Source organism: Diadema antillarum, unplaced genomic scaffold (genome assembly GCF_040938485.1).
Source record: "Diadema antillarum isolate AM-2024a unplaced genomic scaffold, OU_Dant_1.0 seq00000647_RagTag, whole genome shotgun sequence".
NCBI lineage: Eukaryota > Metazoa > Echinodermata > Echinoidea > Diadematoida > Diadematidae > Diadema > Diadema antillarum.
In genome coordinates this window covers 137,209-155,996 of record NW_027271561.1, presented here as the reverse complement: position 1 = coordinate 155,996, position 18,788 = coordinate 137,209, and the positions used below count along the sequence as shown (strand labels likewise).

General features: G+C 41.1%; 1 protein-coding gene and 2 pseudogenes across 1 annotated transcript; 1 reads left to right on the top strand and 2 right to left on the bottom strand.

Moving 5' to 3' along the window:
- Positions 1-1,559: 1,559 nt before the first annotated feature.
- LOC139736433 (uncharacterized) lies at positions 1,560-3,018 on the top strand (annotated as a pseudogene).
- A 5,178-nt stretch (positions 3,019-8,196) lies between these two features.
- LOC139736432 (uncharacterized) lies at positions 8,197-9,631 on the bottom strand (annotated as a pseudogene).
- A 6,983-nt stretch (positions 9,632-16,614) lies between these two features.
- Positions 16,615-17,283, bottom strand: LOC139736431 (putative nuclease HARBI1). Its single transcript, XM_071647183.1, has one exon. It carries the CDS (start codon positions 17,281-17,283, stop codon positions 16,615-16,617), a length of 669 nt encoding a protein of 222 aa, XP_071503284.1.
- Positions 17,284-18,788: the final 1,505 nt, after the last annotated feature.

Sequence of the window (18,788 nt, the reverse complement as noted above, 5' to 3'; positions counted from 1 at the left end):
CGGTGTATTCTGGTTACTCTTGGTTCTGGTCTCTCGTCTGTCTTTTTTTCTGCTGTGTCTACAGCCCCTTTTTATACTCTTCAGTAGGAGGATGGGTTGCCCATGCTGGGCTTGGGGGTTAAAAGGTGGCCGTATGCCTTGGGTGTGTGTGTGGGGGTGTGTGTGTACCGGGTGTGTGTCATGCGTCGGCGCCTGAGTCATTGTCCCGTGCAGCATAATTGCCGGTTTCGAGCCAGGCATATTATGCTGCACGGGTGAACATTTAAACATATATGTTTATATGTTGCCTTATAAATTAGCAGTATTCTGCGTATCCTGTATTATTCGCTTCCATGTGACTGAAGCAAGTCCTTCATTTAAGTTTATAAAGTGCAAGTTGTATGCTCCAGGTGTAGATCATCAAGCACCTTTTTGTCCTTTGTGAGCGCTTAAATTGCTAAGTCTGTTATCTTTGGCACAACAGTAAAAGTAAGGCCATTCTCCACTGCAAATGATGTGACCATAGCTCCAGCATTCGCTTAGCTGTCCTGAAAGCTAACATTTCGTTACCGTTCTAAGTTTTGCAATGTCTTTCCAGAACATTGGTCAAGGTTATTCACATTTGGTGAGGTACCGTACGGCAGAGATGTTGATGGCCTTTCAGTTTCGCCGCTCTCCATTGCCGTGATATTTTTGTGCATACATGGTAATGTCTGATTGGAATCTCTTACCTGTCTTCTCTTTTTATGCATTTGTGGATTTCCATGTTGCAACAAAGCCTTCTTTCCACTGGATGCGTACTTGATTTTATCGTCACAAATGATGCATTTCACAACTCCAGGTGAATCCAAGATCCTGATATAATCTGATAAAAAGTGTCCTGTATCGTCCTTCGATTCAAGCCGCTGGCATCTGAATCGTATTTTTACACCTGCGTCAATATCGTTAACGTAAGCATTTTGATCAACGTCCATTTTCAATCATGACACGAATTGTGAAGAAATGATTCCAAAAAAGTCTATTTTGCGAGTAATTTGACCACGAGATTTCCTTCGCGACTTCCTGCACAAGCTGAAGTTTAATCCAAAATCCAAGTGTAATCCACAAGCAAGTTTAATCCAAACAAGCGAGTACTTTGTAAAGATGCATGATAATGAAATAATGTGGCAGCGCTGCAGTGCAGTGTCGATCTATCCAGGATTCACTTTTGCAATCACAACGTGCCGTCGTGTCTCGGGCTCGCTCGTGACAACTCGACCACTAACACTCAGACAGCGAGCGTTCTGTGCATTCAATACTGTATCATGTACAAAGATGCATGGTAGAGCATTCCCTTTTCACCAGACAGAGTTTGTCATATCCACCATAGTTAATTTTTTACAGAACTCTGTAAATCCATTGTCAATATCAAAATCCACAACTCTGTGTGACATGGCAGTAAGCACAGTGATGCTTCACTTTACATCTGGTGTGTAAGAGAAAGAAAGGGAACAGCAAATGACATTATAAAATGGGTTCAAGAATGTATTGGAAGCGCTGAAATGAGTCACGTGGGCGTTGTTTAGTTTAGTCCTATTGCACTGCGTGTTATCCTATGGTAAATTGCAGATCATCTGTGCGCGCGGCTCCTTTGAATTGCATGCAATGCTTATATGCAAAGGTTGATATCGCGATATCGATTGCCATCGAAACGAACGAAAAAATGGCTGCCTCCAGCTTGGATCCGTTGCAGGCACAGTTTGAACTGTAGAATGATGAGGAATTGGATGAATTAATCAATGGAACTGATTCGGCAAGCACAAAGCGATCTCTGAAATTCAGATGGCAAAGATTTGAGGCCTTTGTGAAATTTACCAAGACTTCATTGACGGATATTTCCCGTGAAAATTTGCATCAGCTACTGCCAAAATTTTCGCTGGGGCAAGAAAGGAGAACGGTACAGCGTACAGCAAACATAGTATTCAGACAATCAGGTATGCAGTACAGCGTCACTATCTAAACGAACAAGGTTTTGACATTTGTGACAAAAGCACATTTCCAAAAAGCAATAGAGTTTACAAGGCAGTTCTTGTAAAGCTCAAGAGAGAGGGGAAGGCAGATGTTAAACACAAAGAAGCGATTTCACCTGGTGACATGAAAAAAAAATTCAGAATTGTGAGGACCTTAATTGTAATACACCTGCGTGGTTACAAAACAAGGTGTTCGTTGATTTAATGATGTACTTTTGCAACCACGGGCGAGAAAACATTCGTTTAATGAAGCCTTCAGATTTTTCCGTAAAAAACCAATGAGAATGGACGTCGTCACTTGAGAAAGAGAGACTGTTTAACCAAAAATCGTCATGAAAACGAGGATGAATCATCCACGGGATTGATGTTTGAGGTTCCGACAAGTGAAAAATGCCCTCTGAAGTCTTACCTGACTTATGTATTGAAACTTAACAACTGCCCTTTCCTATGGCAGAAATCAAAAAGTAAAGTGCCTGAACTTGAAGGAGAACCATGGTATTGTAACTGTCCTATTGGCGTTAATTCCATTGCCAACAAAATGTAACAAATTTCTGCATCAGCAGGCTGCAGTAAAATATACACAAACCATTGTGTAAGAGCAACATGCATCACCTCACTAGACAGCGCTGGGTTTGAGTCGCATGACATAATGGCCATCAGTGGTCATCGCAGTGCAAATTCTGTGAAGCATTACAGCAAAACTGGTGTAGAAAGGAAGAGAGAAATGAGCAGTCACTTGTCAAAAAAACTCTGTTGCACATTAGGAACACCAGCACAGTCCAAGAAGAGTGTAGAACTTCAAAGACATGATCTTTCTGATGTCAGTGTTAGAGCTACTGTTGCAGGTGAAGAACATAATCATCATGATCATGGAACAGAGTCAGAGGAAATGTCAATTTCTATTCAGAGTTCTCAGACTCGGAGTCAAACAGACAATCAGGTTCACGAGTATCACTATCGGAGTGTCTCCATAAGACAGAACTCGCCTCATGTTCGTATACACCTCACTTCCATTTCCACAACAATTTAGCCAATGACATATTAGAACTTGTACATGAGTTGGTGTTTAGTCTTCACTTCACTGTTCACCTTAAATTTGGTCGATGGTTAACTTCTGAGCTTTATAAAGGTAAGTGAAAAATAACTCATAGACCCATTTTATAAAACAAATGACGCACAGGATTATTTCTTGGCATTAGTGAAGGTGCGGCGCACTCTCGAGTATTGACAATGGCTCATCATTTGTATATTAACATTGATGAGAAAAGTGTTTTGCACATCTAAAATTTACCTTGTCACAATATAGGTGTCATATCTTAAGTTAATTGCTAGAAATTGAGAGAGTTCGATAGCTAAATCCACTTGTAGATTATATGATTTTCTTTACAAAATACCATTACCATGGCAACACACTATTTGACAATGACGAAAGATAAAATTTGCACATGTACATAATACAGTGGTCACATGTGCCAAATTTGCAGTCAAACGCTCAAAATTTGAGGGAGTTAGCTGAATCCACACATTTCAGGATGATTTATATAAATATGCTGTTGCCATGGAAACGGATTTATGACCCCCACAAAAAAAGTGTCTAGCATAATGACATATTATAGTGACCATATGTATCAAATTCCAACTTAAATGCTAAAAAGAACTATGATCCACACAATTTTGTATGATTTGTTTAAACACTGCCATTGCCATGGCAACAGATTTCTGGACACTCGAATTTCAACAGAATTGATGTAAAACTGAGTAGCTTGATCCACGTTCTGTAATTGTAATCTTTATGAAAATTTGATGTTACCATGGTAATGCATTACTCCACACTGATAAAAAGTAAGGTGTCTAGCACATGTAAAAGTTACGAGGTCGTTGTTCTATGTCCCCTGGACTAAAGGTAATCACCTCTTCATCAATACTGTCATCAACCAATAAAGCATACCGCTTCATCAACTCTATCATCAGTCTCTATCTCAGTTCCTCAATCACATTGCCGTCGAACTGGATTTGGAGTATCTTCACAATTTCATCGTCACAGTGATGATTCTTCAAATGTCTTCTAAAACCACTGAACGAATCAAATTATGTCCATGCACAGGCCCCCTGGCCACGATTTATTGTTTGTCCATCACTCAGTCCGTGTTTGTAAGGCAAACAGTAAAAAAAAAACCCAGAGTTTCAGTGGGAACTCCTACAAAGAATGCATCACTTCATAAATTGAAATAGTCTTTTTAATCGCTAAAAGGACAAACTTCGTTCCAATACAGGATTGTACAGTAAACTGCCAATAATCCAGCTGCTCATGTTTTGTGCAGTACAATACACCCATTCATCATACTAACCATTAGAACTACTTGTACTAACGTCAATTACCATATAGTAGCCACTTGTGTGTAATTCCTATATGCACTTCCCGGTTGGTGAACTAACGATAGGCACTGCATTAGTTCGCCGCCCATAGCCTGCCACACATTATTAGTGTGTGTGTTATACACACACTTCAGTGGAGGATGCATTGTCCGTCACCGCGTTTGAAAACCTCCCTTAATCTGCCACCTGAAATCCATTCTAATTCAAAAACATCTGCGCATAAAAAATGGTTTTGTCACCTTTTGCATATGGTAAAATATATTTTGATTACAATTATTTGTGTTTTTACGGAGGAAAAAGGTGAATTAAACAGTCAGTAACAAGTTAATTAGAATTTTATCAAAATCATATCTAAGCTACCTGCATGTTCAGAATGGTGAATAACATTGTACATATTTATTATATATAGGCCTAGAAATACGATGTTGATTTCATTAAATATTGACGCAGGTTCCTAGCAAAGGGGCCTACTGCTGAGCTCACAGAGATACACTGTCACGGACTCACGGTGTCAGTGTGAGCCTTGCTTCCTCAAGACAGCACCATGCCATTACTTGATTAGGCCTAGATTATATTTATAATTGGTACACACTGCTAATATTTTATTTTTTTTTGCAAAATTTCTTTCATTATTTTGATATCTTAAATAAGCATTTAGAATGTCATTGCATTGACACAAAATGTTCCAAAAGATACACTAAAGACTTCATCCAATCTGGAAATATAGCAGGAAAGCCATCAACTGACCAGCAAGTCAAACATGTCATCAAGCAATACTAGTATACTCGCGTAAACGTTTAACGGTGTAGAACAATTGTCTATGTTTATTGGAATACTCGTGAGATCTAGGCTCTAGGAAGGGGACGTAATTTTATTACCAATACCTTGAATATTAGGCCCAATTTCCGGCAGTTAGCGTCCGCTTGCATGATAGAAAGTCTCTTCGCAGGTTCAGACGAGGTGTAGAAAAAACTTGCAAACGCCATTCTAATTTATGATGATCAAAAACGATGTCGATAGACCAGGCGATTCTGTAAAGTTGTGAAAGAGCAAGCAAGTAGAATAGTTTCGGTAAAGCGCATGTGGCGGCGGTGGTGGTAAAAAGGTCGATCATCTGCGCGCCATGTATGTACGTACGTTACGAGCAAGGAGGAGAGGGGGTCCTGCGTGATTACAAAAAGCGCGCGCCACATGCTGCCGTTGGGGGCATTCTTCAATATCCCGTTGCTCGTTAGCATTGCAAATGAAAAATGGAAAAAGGAATATTGAACCAATATCCTATTTCCCATTTCTTATTTTTGCTAAATCTTGAGAAAATAGGATTTTGAGTCATTTTTCCACATTTCATGTTAATAAAACTCGGAAAATAGAATTTCAGACAAAATCTGTTATTCTATTTTCCGTTTTCAGTGGACATTGAGATATTGACCTCTGATTTGTTTTCCCGTTGAAATAGCCGACGGGCGACAGGATTTCCATGCAATATTCGATTTTCCGTCACCAGTTGTCGACCGGTCACTGAATGGTACTTTAGTACCCTGATTTTTTTTATTTGCAAGTTTAGATCTCAGTTCACGAACTTGGGGTGATTCCGAATGTCCTAAGGTTGAGGAGACGTTTTGCATACCGTAGACCAAACACATATTTAATGCACTTTGAACAATGTGTCGAAGGCACTCTGAATGATATCACCAGGGCAGGGTAGTGCCAAGTGGTCAACAATGAAGTAATATTGGTCTACAAAGTATGTTATCCTTCTGACGTCCTCTGTCAAGCAAGTAGAGCTGCATCTGCTTCTGCTTTCCCTCTTCAAGTACCAGTAGTGATCAAAGCTAGCATCAGGCTGAAAATGTGAGGAAACAATGAAATAGAAACACACCTATTGTATGAATTGTATGAATCTATTACAAATAAAAACTGGACAAATTTGACTGTGACCTTTAATCCGATTCCCAAATGCAAGTAGATCGACTCAGTCATACATAGGCTTACCACATTTTATTCACATAATATGATTACTAATATTTAGATAGTTTTCAAACTTTCACACTCACGGAGAGATGGATTACTCAAAACCATTAACAATTCCGGCACCACTTCTTGGTCCAGGATTATAAATGGCTCTTATCCCATTTTACTTAAAAATCACCATAATTTCACAACGAAAACTCACTCATACCTAATTTTTCTTAAAGAAGCTTTGAAATTGAACACTTTTCTCCAATTCGTGACTGATCAAAAAGCAGCTTCAAAATTTTAGCCTGCATATGAGGCCCACAATCTTTAAAGTTCAAGGATTGACTTTCTAAAACACTCGCGAGTAAAGTTCTTGTCGTCATCAGGACATCACCCTGACAAAAGCGAGTGCACAAAAATATTCACAGTGTCCAAAAAGGCCATCTGTGGAACATGTATTTAAAAAGCAAGTGACCCAAATATATTGCATAGTCTAAAAAAACAAACAAACAAAATTTCCCTCGACCCCTAATTTTTTTTCTATTACAAAAGCAGATATAGAAAGTAGAAAATGCAAATTCAGTTAAACTCTTAAAAATCAATTTCATTTTCAGAATACCAAAGTACTGTGAGTTCTAATTGCCCATACAAAAAGACTCATAAAGGCTTGTTCAGATATGATGAGACAAACTCCGGCAACATTTGTAGTGCACAAGTCAATGGGATATGAGATGGTAAAAAACAAACAAACAAAAGCAGAACACAACAAAACAAAACAAAAACACTGAGGCAAGAGGCATATGAAGAGTTTGTTTGCAAAAACCGATAAGTCCATTTTTGAAGATTTTGAAGAACGGTCTCTGTCATAAAGTACAAAATAATACCTTTTAAATGATATATTGGTCACTACATATAAATTTACATTTTTGAAGTTATGGTCAAAAGAAGCAAAATTTTTCTTATTATTCTCTTTATTTTTCTTGACCTTTAATCGCAAATATCTCAATTTGACAAATATGGACTTATCGGTTTTTGCAAACAAACTCTTCATATATTTTGCCACACAGTGGCAAGAAGTTATGGTGCAATCAAGCTCTTAAAAAAGTTAGTTAGTGCAAGATACGATGTCATGATTTTTTTTTTATTTCTTATCTTACATGCTGCCATATAGCACGGGCCAATTCTATTTTTATATAGGTAATTATCATTTAATGATTCACCACCTTGCCGTATTCTTATCTAAGCCTAGGATGCATTTGATTACGATTTAAGATGATCTCACGACTATCGTGTGGTTGAAAATTTTGACCAGCAACACACCTGCAAGGCCTCGTTGTGCTGCCTGTAATTCAATACCGCGAAAGTTTTCATGTCAAACACGAAAGTTTCCAAGTGAATTACGGTATGTAGAATTCATTTATCGAGGTTTCAAGCTTCGTTATCAATACCATAATGTCTCAGATACGATCAAAGTATGAGGTAGGCAAAAAGTGTAAACTTACCCGGTAAATGGAGGTGAATATCTCAATGCTGCTGATGTTTGGTTACGGGATTCTAGTGTGATAAGATCAAGGTGTAGCTGCACATGCATTGCAAACATGTTGCAGGTGCAATACATGATCACACAAGCTAAAAATAGCATATCAATGTGCCTGGTGCCAAATCACCGCCCGGGGGGAACCCCCAGCAGGCTGTGCAGCGCGGTCACAGATATCGGGCGCAAACAAAATAATGCGAAGGGCGCCACCGCCGATGGCAGTTGTGAATCTGCCTATAAATGTCAATCAATTTCAAACTAGTCTCCCTTCATTAATCATCATGGAAAACAACAGAATAACTTACAGCAGGGTTTAATAGTGCAATGGAAGTCCATATCTCAGAGGCTCCTTGCACTCGCTGATGTTGGCTCTGTGTTTCCAGCATTCATCAACCCTGCACTGAATGGCTTGTCCTTAGCCACATCTGGTACTTCATCATTCTGGTGATCTGCACCCTCTTGGTGTGACAGAGACTGTACAGCTATCAATATCTGTCTTTGTTCTCCAAATGATGACCCCTACACCGAGTTCCTTTAAATCACCATCACTCCCAAAGAACTGTCATGTCTACGTCTTTATCTGTAGTAAAGCATGAAAACTCAAGGTTCAGAAAGGGATTTAGACCTCATCTCCACAAGACAAAATGCAGTTCTGTTTTGTCCACAAAAATACTAAGTGTGCACCAGTATAAAAGCTAGTAATTAATTTTCAGTGACATCAGCATATTTAGAAAGACTCAAAGGTGATCTCTGCCAAATTTCAATACCTAACTAAGGTCACCTGTAACTTTCATAAAAAACTATCATGTTGAAGTAACAGTATTCCTTGTTGTCTGCTACAAGGGGGATCGATCTCCATGATGTGTGAGCGTACTGATCTTCTGCTAGAAGTGTGATGTCACAGTGGACTAACATTTAACAGTACATGCAACATACTTCTTACCTAGATGATCGCCACACATAACGTGGGAGTGCAATAGCAATATGGTATCCTCCAAGCTGTATGGATGCTAGAATGTGGCAAATAAGTCCCTTTTACTACATTTAATGAACAATAATTGTAAATCACCAAATTTCACCATTTTTTATTACCGTACCAATCGAGATCTGCAACTCAACTTTTGCTGTAGCTTGAGAGAAGTCATGGAGCAGGGCACTTCTCATTCCCCCGCAAGATACTCCACTATTCAACAGGTCAACAATATCCTCATAGTATTCAATGAGTTTCCCACCGTTGTGAAGGAGGATATGTAATTTATTTCCTCTGTAGCGCGGAAAGAAACCTCTTGGTGTGTTTCGATCATCCAAAAAGGGCAGTGAATCCCGTGGGATCCCCTTTCCTGTTCTTATAGCGGAGTTTATTCATTTGCAACATGATGTTGCCTGCCATACAGTCCTTGCCGTAAACTTTCCCCTTTGATTCTTCAAGCTTCTTTAGAGCAGATCGTACTGATGATGCTACAGAGTCAGTGGATGCAGATGTCAGTTCAGCTCGTTTAATGTTTTCCCCATTCTGTCTCAACAATTCATATGGCTGCATGATTGGCAGCACCCCTGTCACTCAAAGTATTTGAAATGTTATTGGTCATCTTCTGCCTTACATCTTGGTAGTCTGTTCCATTATTGAAATATGTGTATGTTTCACAAAGGTTGTCAATAGTTCCGCATATATGTGCTCGGCATAATCGTCAGCTGTGCCACCAGCTAATTCATCACTTCTGGAGGCAAAGTGAATGCAGTTAATGTGGGTATCTTCTTGGGTAGTGGCATCAAAACCAGGGGAGGGGGTGGGGAAGGGTCATAATTGGGCCTAAATTGTACCTTTTCATCTTCTTCTTGAGAATCCCATGACCGATTTTCACCAAACTTGGCAGGTAGTTTCCACAGGGGCATAGGATCTCAATTTGTTCAAATGGGCACCAAGTCCCACCTGGAGGGCCCCAAGGGGCCCAAACCTCCCAATATGAAAGAATCTTCTCTAGAATCAGAAGTGATAGAGCTAGAGAGAATGATAATAGGTCCTACTATGAGATAGTACATTAATTACTGTAGTTTCAAGTTTGTTCATAGCAGATCCAGGGGTGCCCCTCTTGCGGGTAGAGGGGAGGGGTGGGGAGGTCCAAATGGGGGCCCAAAATTGTACATTTTCATCTTCTTCTTGAAAACCTCATGATGGATTTTCACCAAACTTGGCAGGTATCATCCCTAGGGGGTTAGGATCTCAATTTATTAAAATGGGCACCATACCCCCACCCTGGGGGCCCCAGGGGGTCCCTCAATTCTCCCAAACTTAAGAATTTTAAGAAAAGGGGGGGGGGGACCGGGGCCTTATTGTACATTTTCATCTTCTACTTGAGAATGCCTGGTCAAATTGTGATAGAGCTGTAAATAATTAAGATTAGTGACTGCATGAAAGGTGAACTTGCGATACTCAGGTGAGCGCTAGACCAATGGGTTTCTTGTTTCTTTTCTTGTCTCTTCTTCATGAATTTTCCGTAATTTAGGGCTCCCTGAAAGGATGAGGTGGGCCTTGTCTAGTGCAGGGAACAAGCTCACAAACAAAGTCACACGCAAGCAACAAACACACGAGACAAAGACAATACAACAGAAGTCGACGTTAATAAAACGGATTGAAGTACAAAAACTTACACGGACGGCACAGTGAATTTAGGACTGCAAAGCTCCCTCAATGCTGCCAGATTAGCCTCTCACTAGGCCTGCTTTCACCTGGGCTTCGTCGCTATTCACTCCTCCCTTCGCGTATCGGTGCGGAATCGGAGCGCGACGCCTGTCGGCAAAAACCTCGTGGCAGCGGAGTCGGCAAGAACGGTGGAAAAATCCACGGAATGAACCTCCCAAAATCCAACGGGGAGCACAGAAATAAATAATTGTCCGTGATGCCAATGTTGTGGTGTTGTAATAGGCTTGTAGCGTTTCTTCCCTTACTAGAGGTGCCGAGATAAGGGAGTAAACGCTATCAGATAATTACTATATATTAATAGGCCCTAGTTAATGCTACAACAAAACATAAATAACAGATGTGCTCAGCGCCTACTTACCGTTTCTGAGCAGCTGCTCCAGTGGCCCAGTTGTACTTGTATAATAGTCAGTGGTCGCAGTTAGTGGACCGGGACGTGGTACAGTCGAGGTCTGGGAAGCGTCCTGATCCGTTGTCTGTCCTGTGTTCGTCTCTCTGTCTCAAAGTTACCCTCCACGTGAACTTTCCGTGCGTGCAACGGGTGTGTGCACGCACGTTTGTTGGGGGTTGTGCTGCCACATACGCCGTTTACTGGGGGGTGCACGGCCGTATGGCCAAGCTCAATACTATAGTGTATGCGTGGCGACAGACGGTGCTACACACCGGTGAATCTATTATGTACCGCGCCACCGGTATTGGCTCATATATTCCCGATGGCAGGTATATTATCGCCGACGGTATATGTCATATACTCCTGGTGGCAGATATATTATCGCCGACCGTAAATGACAGATACTCCTGGTGGCAGATATATTATCGCCGACCGTATATGATATGTACTCCTGGTGGCAGATATATTATCGCCGACCGTATATAATATATATTCCTGGTGGCTGATACTATCGCCAACCATATATATTATATATTTCAGGTGGCAGATATAATCGCTATCCATACAACCAAACCGAGTTATTTCCATCCAACAATGAAAGATAATGCAAAAACAATGTACCGGTACACTACAATGCATTATGATAAATAATATTGTAAATGAACAGAGTGATTTTTGTTTAAAAGTGCTGTATTTGTTGAGAGGGTAGTATAAAAACAGTTTAGATAATCCCTTTTATTAGGAACTTTAGACATGATAACGGTTCATTGTTCTAGATAAAGACTAAGCGCACCGTGTGACAGCTGTGGACATCATAACCCTTTGGATATTCCCTTCGCTGCCTTGAATAAAGGCTAAGCACACCGCGTTTACAACAGGGGGGCATTTCATGAAGTGTTTTGATTGGATATTTTTCTGACAAACTGTTACAAACTACTAAAATCCTTAGATCTGATTGGCTGTGAGCAAATTTGTCCAACAACTTTTTCGGACAAAATGCTTCATGAAATGCCCCCCAGAACACCTGTGGACATACAGAAGACAGTGCTCTTCTTTGTATAGCAGTTAGTTTCGATTCAGAAGTATAGGGATATAAAAACGTGACCAAATTGGTTAAAAATTCATTTAATGTGACTAAGCTATTCATTTGGAAATGCTATCATAGCTTTAAAGCATATCTATGCCCGACAAACAAAATGACATCAAAAAAGTTTTGCCACCTCGGGTGGTACCAATAACCCATTTTTGGGCCCATAGACTATTACCACTCCCCCTTCCCCAACTCGACTACAGAATGAGCCTCTCCTACGGTCCAATTCCCCTTCAATGAAATTATGGCATCTGTTGGATTCAGAACAAACAATCCCAAACGGGTTCCCCCTGAATGTAAAGAATGGGGTACTAGCACTGGTAAGTTAGGGTCAGGCTGTAACATGAATAAGTCTAAACCTTGACATTCAGATACACATTGTACTTGTGCAGCTGACCACGACGGAACTAGTGTGGTCCCATAGAGTCGAACAGGATAACACTGATAGTCACGTGCACAACCAAAGTTCGTTAGGATCTGTTCCCCTGACAGACTTAATTCAGAGGCAGAAACCACCATTTACATCATTGTTGTAGTAATGATGGTATCGGTAATACTTAACACTGTTACTTGTGAGTTGCAAACAGTCTGTAACTTGTTCAGTCAGTACACAGTATGCTTGTCACTTTTTCAGGATCCGGTTCACAACTGGCGGGCGCCAGAAGATGTTGCCCCTTTTATACGCTCTCCTTGGGTAGGGGGGTTAACCAGCAACCGCTAGGAGGCGCTACTACTACATCATGTACACTGTACATATATCAAAAAAATATGCAACACCTTCAATAAATGTGAAATTATTGAGAGTGCATAAAAACAAAATCAATTTAAATGAATAAAAACAACACAAAATGAAAAACACAAATCTACATGAGTAAACACAAAACAAAACAAAAAGCTAAAAAACACAGTTTCCTCTCCACGAATCATATCACCATTTTAAACACTTGGTGCATCATACAACTCATTCACTAAATGAAAAATTGTTACAATATATTAAAAAATGTATAACAACTGGTTAAAATCGTAACCAATCCTCAATTGTTAATTTCTAATAGTCAAAAGTGCAACAGTATCTTACTGCTTAAATGGCAAGCAACTTGTGATAAACCTAGTCATTGTTGAATTAGGAGAATGAATTAAAGGTTGCTGCCTATTTTCTTACGACTTCTCAGATCAGTATTTTCGTATCTGTTCAGACTTGTAAGGAGTTGTGAGATGATTACTAAATTGTTACTGTGCTGTTGGCTCCACCAATTTCGATTTCATTATCGAACAACAAATCCTCATAACTTGTATACAAGTCCTTCTAACTATTACCTTACTGCCAAGCAATGTGATTGCTAGTCCAGATCTAGAATGAAGTCAACTTGAAGACAAGATCAGCTGCAGCCAAAATGCCTTGGCAAGACAGTGCCCTGTGCTCTACGAATGCATATACCAGAAGCGAGTTCTATCTTTTTCCTCCAATAAGGGCGAAGGACTGTGACTGTTGATGTTCCGTGTTGACCACACTTTTACAGCCAAAACTGTGCCCTTGTTCCTTCCTAGATCAATATTTTCTTATCTGTAGAGACTTAGTAGGAGATGCGAGGTGATTCATAAATTGTTACAGTGCTGTTGGTTCCACCAATTTCAATATCGAACAACGAATGCTGCAGTTACAAATCCTCTTAGTTTGTATGCGAGTCCTTCTAGATATTACCTTTACTGCCAGGCAATGTGATTGCTAGTCAAGATCTAGAATGAAGATCAACTTGAAGACAAGATCAGCTGTAACCACAATGCCAGGACAAGACAGTGCCCTGTGCTCTATGACTGCATATACCAGAAGCGAGTTCTGTTTCCTCCAATAAGGGCGAAGGAATGTGACTGTCCATTCTCAGTGTTGACCTCACTTTAACAGTAAATGTCCACACCTGTCCTTTTCTGAAAACAAACAAGCATAGAATACAAATGTACAGTACATTTTCCTCCATGGAACCTTTTCTTTTCTTGAGAGGAGATCTACTGGTACAGCAATGCCTCATATTGTTTCATCCATGTTGCATTTGTTCTTATGCCTCCTCATGCTATAGAACCCCTGGCACAGTGGGCACACTTTGTGACCCCCGCCCCCAATGATAGATGGGATTTTCTTTCTGTACCTCTTCTTTATGAAATGCTGTTACTCTACTATCACAATACTCGTGCAATGCTTCAACTCCTGCCTTTTTTCCCCTTCGTCAGACCTTCCTCTACTCAGTCATTGTTTTTGTTTTGCTACAAAATACAAGAAACATGCCAAGTTGTAGTCACAGGTTTGGCATAGCTTTCTTACTGTCACAGATCTGTCTATAGATGATGAGGGTCCATTTTCTACAGTGGTCTCTTGAAGAATTCCCTCCATTTTCAATTTTTGGCTTATTTTTACCTCTCCCTGTGATAAATTGGATTTTCTTATTGCAACTTCTAGTGCCATAAGTTTCTCCTTGGAAAGTTCTGGATAACGCTTCAACACCTGCCTTTTTATTAGTTTGACTTCTTCAGAGCTTCTTCTACTCGGTCACTGTTCTTGCGTCTTTTCTGAATATGTCTTTGTAGCTGTAATTTCATTTTGTTGCAAAATACACAAAGCCTGCCAAGTTTCTTCTACTTGCAACTTGGACGTAGCTTTCTTACTCTCGCAGATCTGTCGTAGATGATGACAGGGATGTCAATGAGGTCCCTGTGAAATTGACATGTAGTCCTCTGCTTCACTGCGACCTTTGATTATTTAGCTGATCATCTTTTGTTCGTTTTGCACAGACCTTTGAGTTTATGACTGCTTGTTCTTTGTTTTGCAACACCCCGTAATGATTTGAGCCATAGTCCTATGAACATTTGACTTACCGTCCTTCGTTCGTCGGACACGTCGTCCTTTCTCTTCATTTGATTCATTGTCTGCTATGCCTCCTCCTGATACACAAATCTCTCACCTTCTAGTCCCTCCACAGATCCAAATCCAATGCAGGGTTTAATCATGACTAAAGGTAGAGGTCAAAGGTCATTCAAAATCAAGAGAGGTGGGGGGGGGGGGGGGGACAATGCCACAACCTTGCTTAAAAAGTTACTGTTGTGGTTGATCAAAAGGGATCTGGAAATCACTAATTCTACTGCAAAGGAAAAAAAAATATCCTGCTCTTTTTTTGCAAAGAAAAATTCATGCAGTTTCACACCTTTCGAGCTAAAGGCATTAGTATCTTGCTTCTTGGGCCAATTACGCCACTCCTACTTAGTACCAAATCTAGACTACTTGAATGATGCATTTGGGCTAGACACGTCATAGCCCAACCAGCTTCATGCAAAGTACTGCATCTGTCCAGCACATATTTATATTACCAGTGACTGTTCATGTGTAGATTTTTATTCATAACCACAGGCTAAATACACATTAATTAAGACTGTAAAGGCCCGGTCACACCACCTGAACTTTGTTGGAGCGTTCCTTGAACGGTAGGGAGAGGGGGCCGAATTTCGACAATGCTCGTCACCGCGCACGAAATGGAAAAAAAAATCGAACATACGGGCGTTGCCTTAGCGGTGCACCGCTAAAGCCGGCGTTGCTTTAGCATTGGTTTAACGGTAGCGAGTGGTAGCAAGCGTTGGTTTAGCGGTGACGCGAGCGTTGAAAGAGCGGCGTTCTGCGCATGTGGGCGTTGGCTCGGCGGGGGTTTTAAGTTGGTTTAGCGGCATACTGCTTTTGACTATGGAGCTGAACGGATCACTTTGATAGAAGTTCTGATAGATTTTTGATAGAAGTCGATAACAACAAGATTAAAGACCTTTATTGGAACTTATAACTTTAACAAAAACCCTTCAAGTATTAAATAAGACATGTTTTAAATATAAAGTGCTTTTATTAATGTAATATGACATTAAGAATGAATCGTATCACAAGTTTCTTTAATTATCTCTCATAACATTTCAAACAAACACAAGCACAATTTGTTCATTGCATTTCCAATACTGAGGCCCCATTAATGTTCGAGTTCCTTTAACAATGTCAAATAACATTTACAACAAAGTAATAAACATGAGTATATATAATATGTACAATGCACAAGTGTCTCCTCAGTGTTGTGCACAGTGTTCAGTTGATAGCCACCATTCTCTCCTGCCAGTCCATTGATCCTGCTGGGGAGTTGCACCAGTGCTTGAGTAGGTTTCACTGCCTCTTCCCATCACGTGAGGCTGTGTTGGGGCCTTGCACAACGGTAGTGTCCTCCAAGTTCCGTCCTTCTCTCCATGCCCCAGGCTGCAGGCTCCCTCTGGTTGTGCAGGGTCCACAAGTCTGTTCTGGAACACTGGGTAGCGGATGCGCATCAGGTTGTGGAGGATGCAGTAAGCTTCCATGATGGTTCTGACAGTTTCATGGTGATGTTGCATGGTGGTGAGCAGGATCTGGAACCTGTTGAGCAGGATGCCGAAGGCGTTCTCCACGACCCGTCTTGCCCTGGACAGCCGAAAGTTGAAGATCCTCTCTCCATGAGTGAGGTTTCTGGTGCTGTTTGGCTTCATGAGTTAGGTCCGCAGTGAGAAGGCGTCATCCCCGATGATGAACTAAGGCACATCCTGATTGTCATTGGGTAGGCGGTCTGGCTGAGGAAAGGCATGAATCCTGCTCTGGTCCAGCCCATGATGGAGATCACTTTCATTGTAGATCTGAGCATCTGAGGATGAGCCATTGCCTGAGACGTCAATGTAGGTAAACTTGTTGTCAGCATCCACCATGGCAAACAGGATCACGCTGTAAAAGCCTTTGTAGTTGTAGTATTCCGAGCCAGAGTTAAGAGGAGCTTTACAGGCCACATGCTTGCCATCAATGGCACCAACTGCGTGGGGAAAGTACCATTGGTACCTCTGGTACCATTGGTCAGCCAGGTCTCTCCATCCTTGTTCAGTTGTTGGGCAAAACAAGAGTTCATCTGTGTACTCCTCAATGATGGCCTTTACCACTCTTCTCACTACCACACTGATGGTGTTGTGGGGAACCCTCCAGGCGTATTGCATGTTTCTGTAGGTGTTACCAGAGGCCAGGTGCCGTAGGGTGATTGCCACTTTGAGACCAGGTTCCAGGCTTGCACGGTAATTGGTGTCTTGCTCGGTCAATCTGGGTGTCAGCCTCTGTACAACTTCATCAAACATGGCTGGTGGCATCCTCAATCTGAGGAGGTTCTGATCCTGCTGCTGGGCTAGTGCACTAATCATAGCAAGTCTCTCAGCATCCATGGTAGTACAGTTTTACTGTAAATTTGAGCAAATTCAATATAATGAGGTCTGCACTCAATGGCAGCTCAATTCCAAATGGGCTCCTGGTCCATTTCTCCCTGTATTTATAGCCAAAATCTGGTCCTGCTCCGACACCTCCATACCAACGCCAAACCAAAGTTCATCACGGCAATGGATCGCTGCTTCAACGCCCGACACCGTTCCAGCAATCCCGTGTCCACTCGTAAAACACTTACAACCGCTCCACCAAAGTTTGTGCAACATTTAATCACCGCCCGGGCAAAGCTGGCGAAGCAGCGGTGGTCCAGCGTTCAAGATTTCTGTGTTGGCCTAGCGGACCCAAGTGTCCACGAACTTGCATCTAGCGGTGCCAAACTTTGACTAGGCGTTGTTGGAGCGGTGGTGAACTTTGCCGGAGCAGAAAATTGCCCTCTCCTCACTGCTCGAAATACTTTGTGCAGCTCAAAACTTTTGGAGCGATAGGAGGGATCATCAGCGGTGGCCGAGCTTATAGGGGCGTTGCCTTAACGGGGGCCAACTTTGGTTAAACGGTGATGAACGGTTTAATACGAGCGGTGATGATTTTTTTTCACCGCTCCAGGAATGCTCCAGCAAAGTTCTGTCGGTGTGACCGGGCCTTAATATTCCTGCTTAATACAATAGGTGTATCTAGAGTAGACCTAGCTAAAGAAAAGACTTCAATCTATAACTCGTCAGTTTAATAGGCGATAAAGCATCATGAATACGTGGCATACTTGTCAGGTACTTTGAGGTCCTTCTAGGTGGCAATCTGCTAAACATGAATATCCCAACTTTGAAATCTGAGTTTTCTTCATAGGCAGGGCTCGACACTAACGGTGGCCCGGTGGCCCGGGGCCACCAAAAATGAAAGTCGGGCCACCAAATTTCAAAAAAGGGCAAATTTGGTGGCCCGCCTCGGGCCACCAAATTTCTTTGAAAAGTATGTCAATAAATTCGTAACTTTTTGCGCCGGAAATTAGCAGTTATATTTGTTCAAAGGATGGATGAAAAGGACTGAATGAATGCCTGAGAGTGAGTGTTGCAAGTTTGTTGAAGTTTATTTATGAGTAGATATGTCCAACTTCTAATTCTTACCATCATAAATCTGAAATATTTGACTCATTAAAAAAAAAAGGACTTTTAATGTTTTTTATTGTTTTTTTTTTGGGACACCAAATTTTTCTCTCGGGCCACCAAAAATTTGAAATTTAGGATTTTGGTGGCCCCATCGGGCCACCAAACAAAAAAGTTAGTGTCGAGCCATGTCATAGGTATCAACAATTGAAATATTTATGAAAGCTAAATAGGTCGATAAAGTTGAGAATCCATAGTGATCGTTACTAAAATTTGAGACTATTGTTCAAAATCTTTACACTGTATATTGTACCTTCTAGTATCTTTGAGAAAAAAAACCTCCTGACCATATGGATATATACTTTCTCAACAGACGTTTTTTGCCATTCTTATATATCGGAGTAACACAT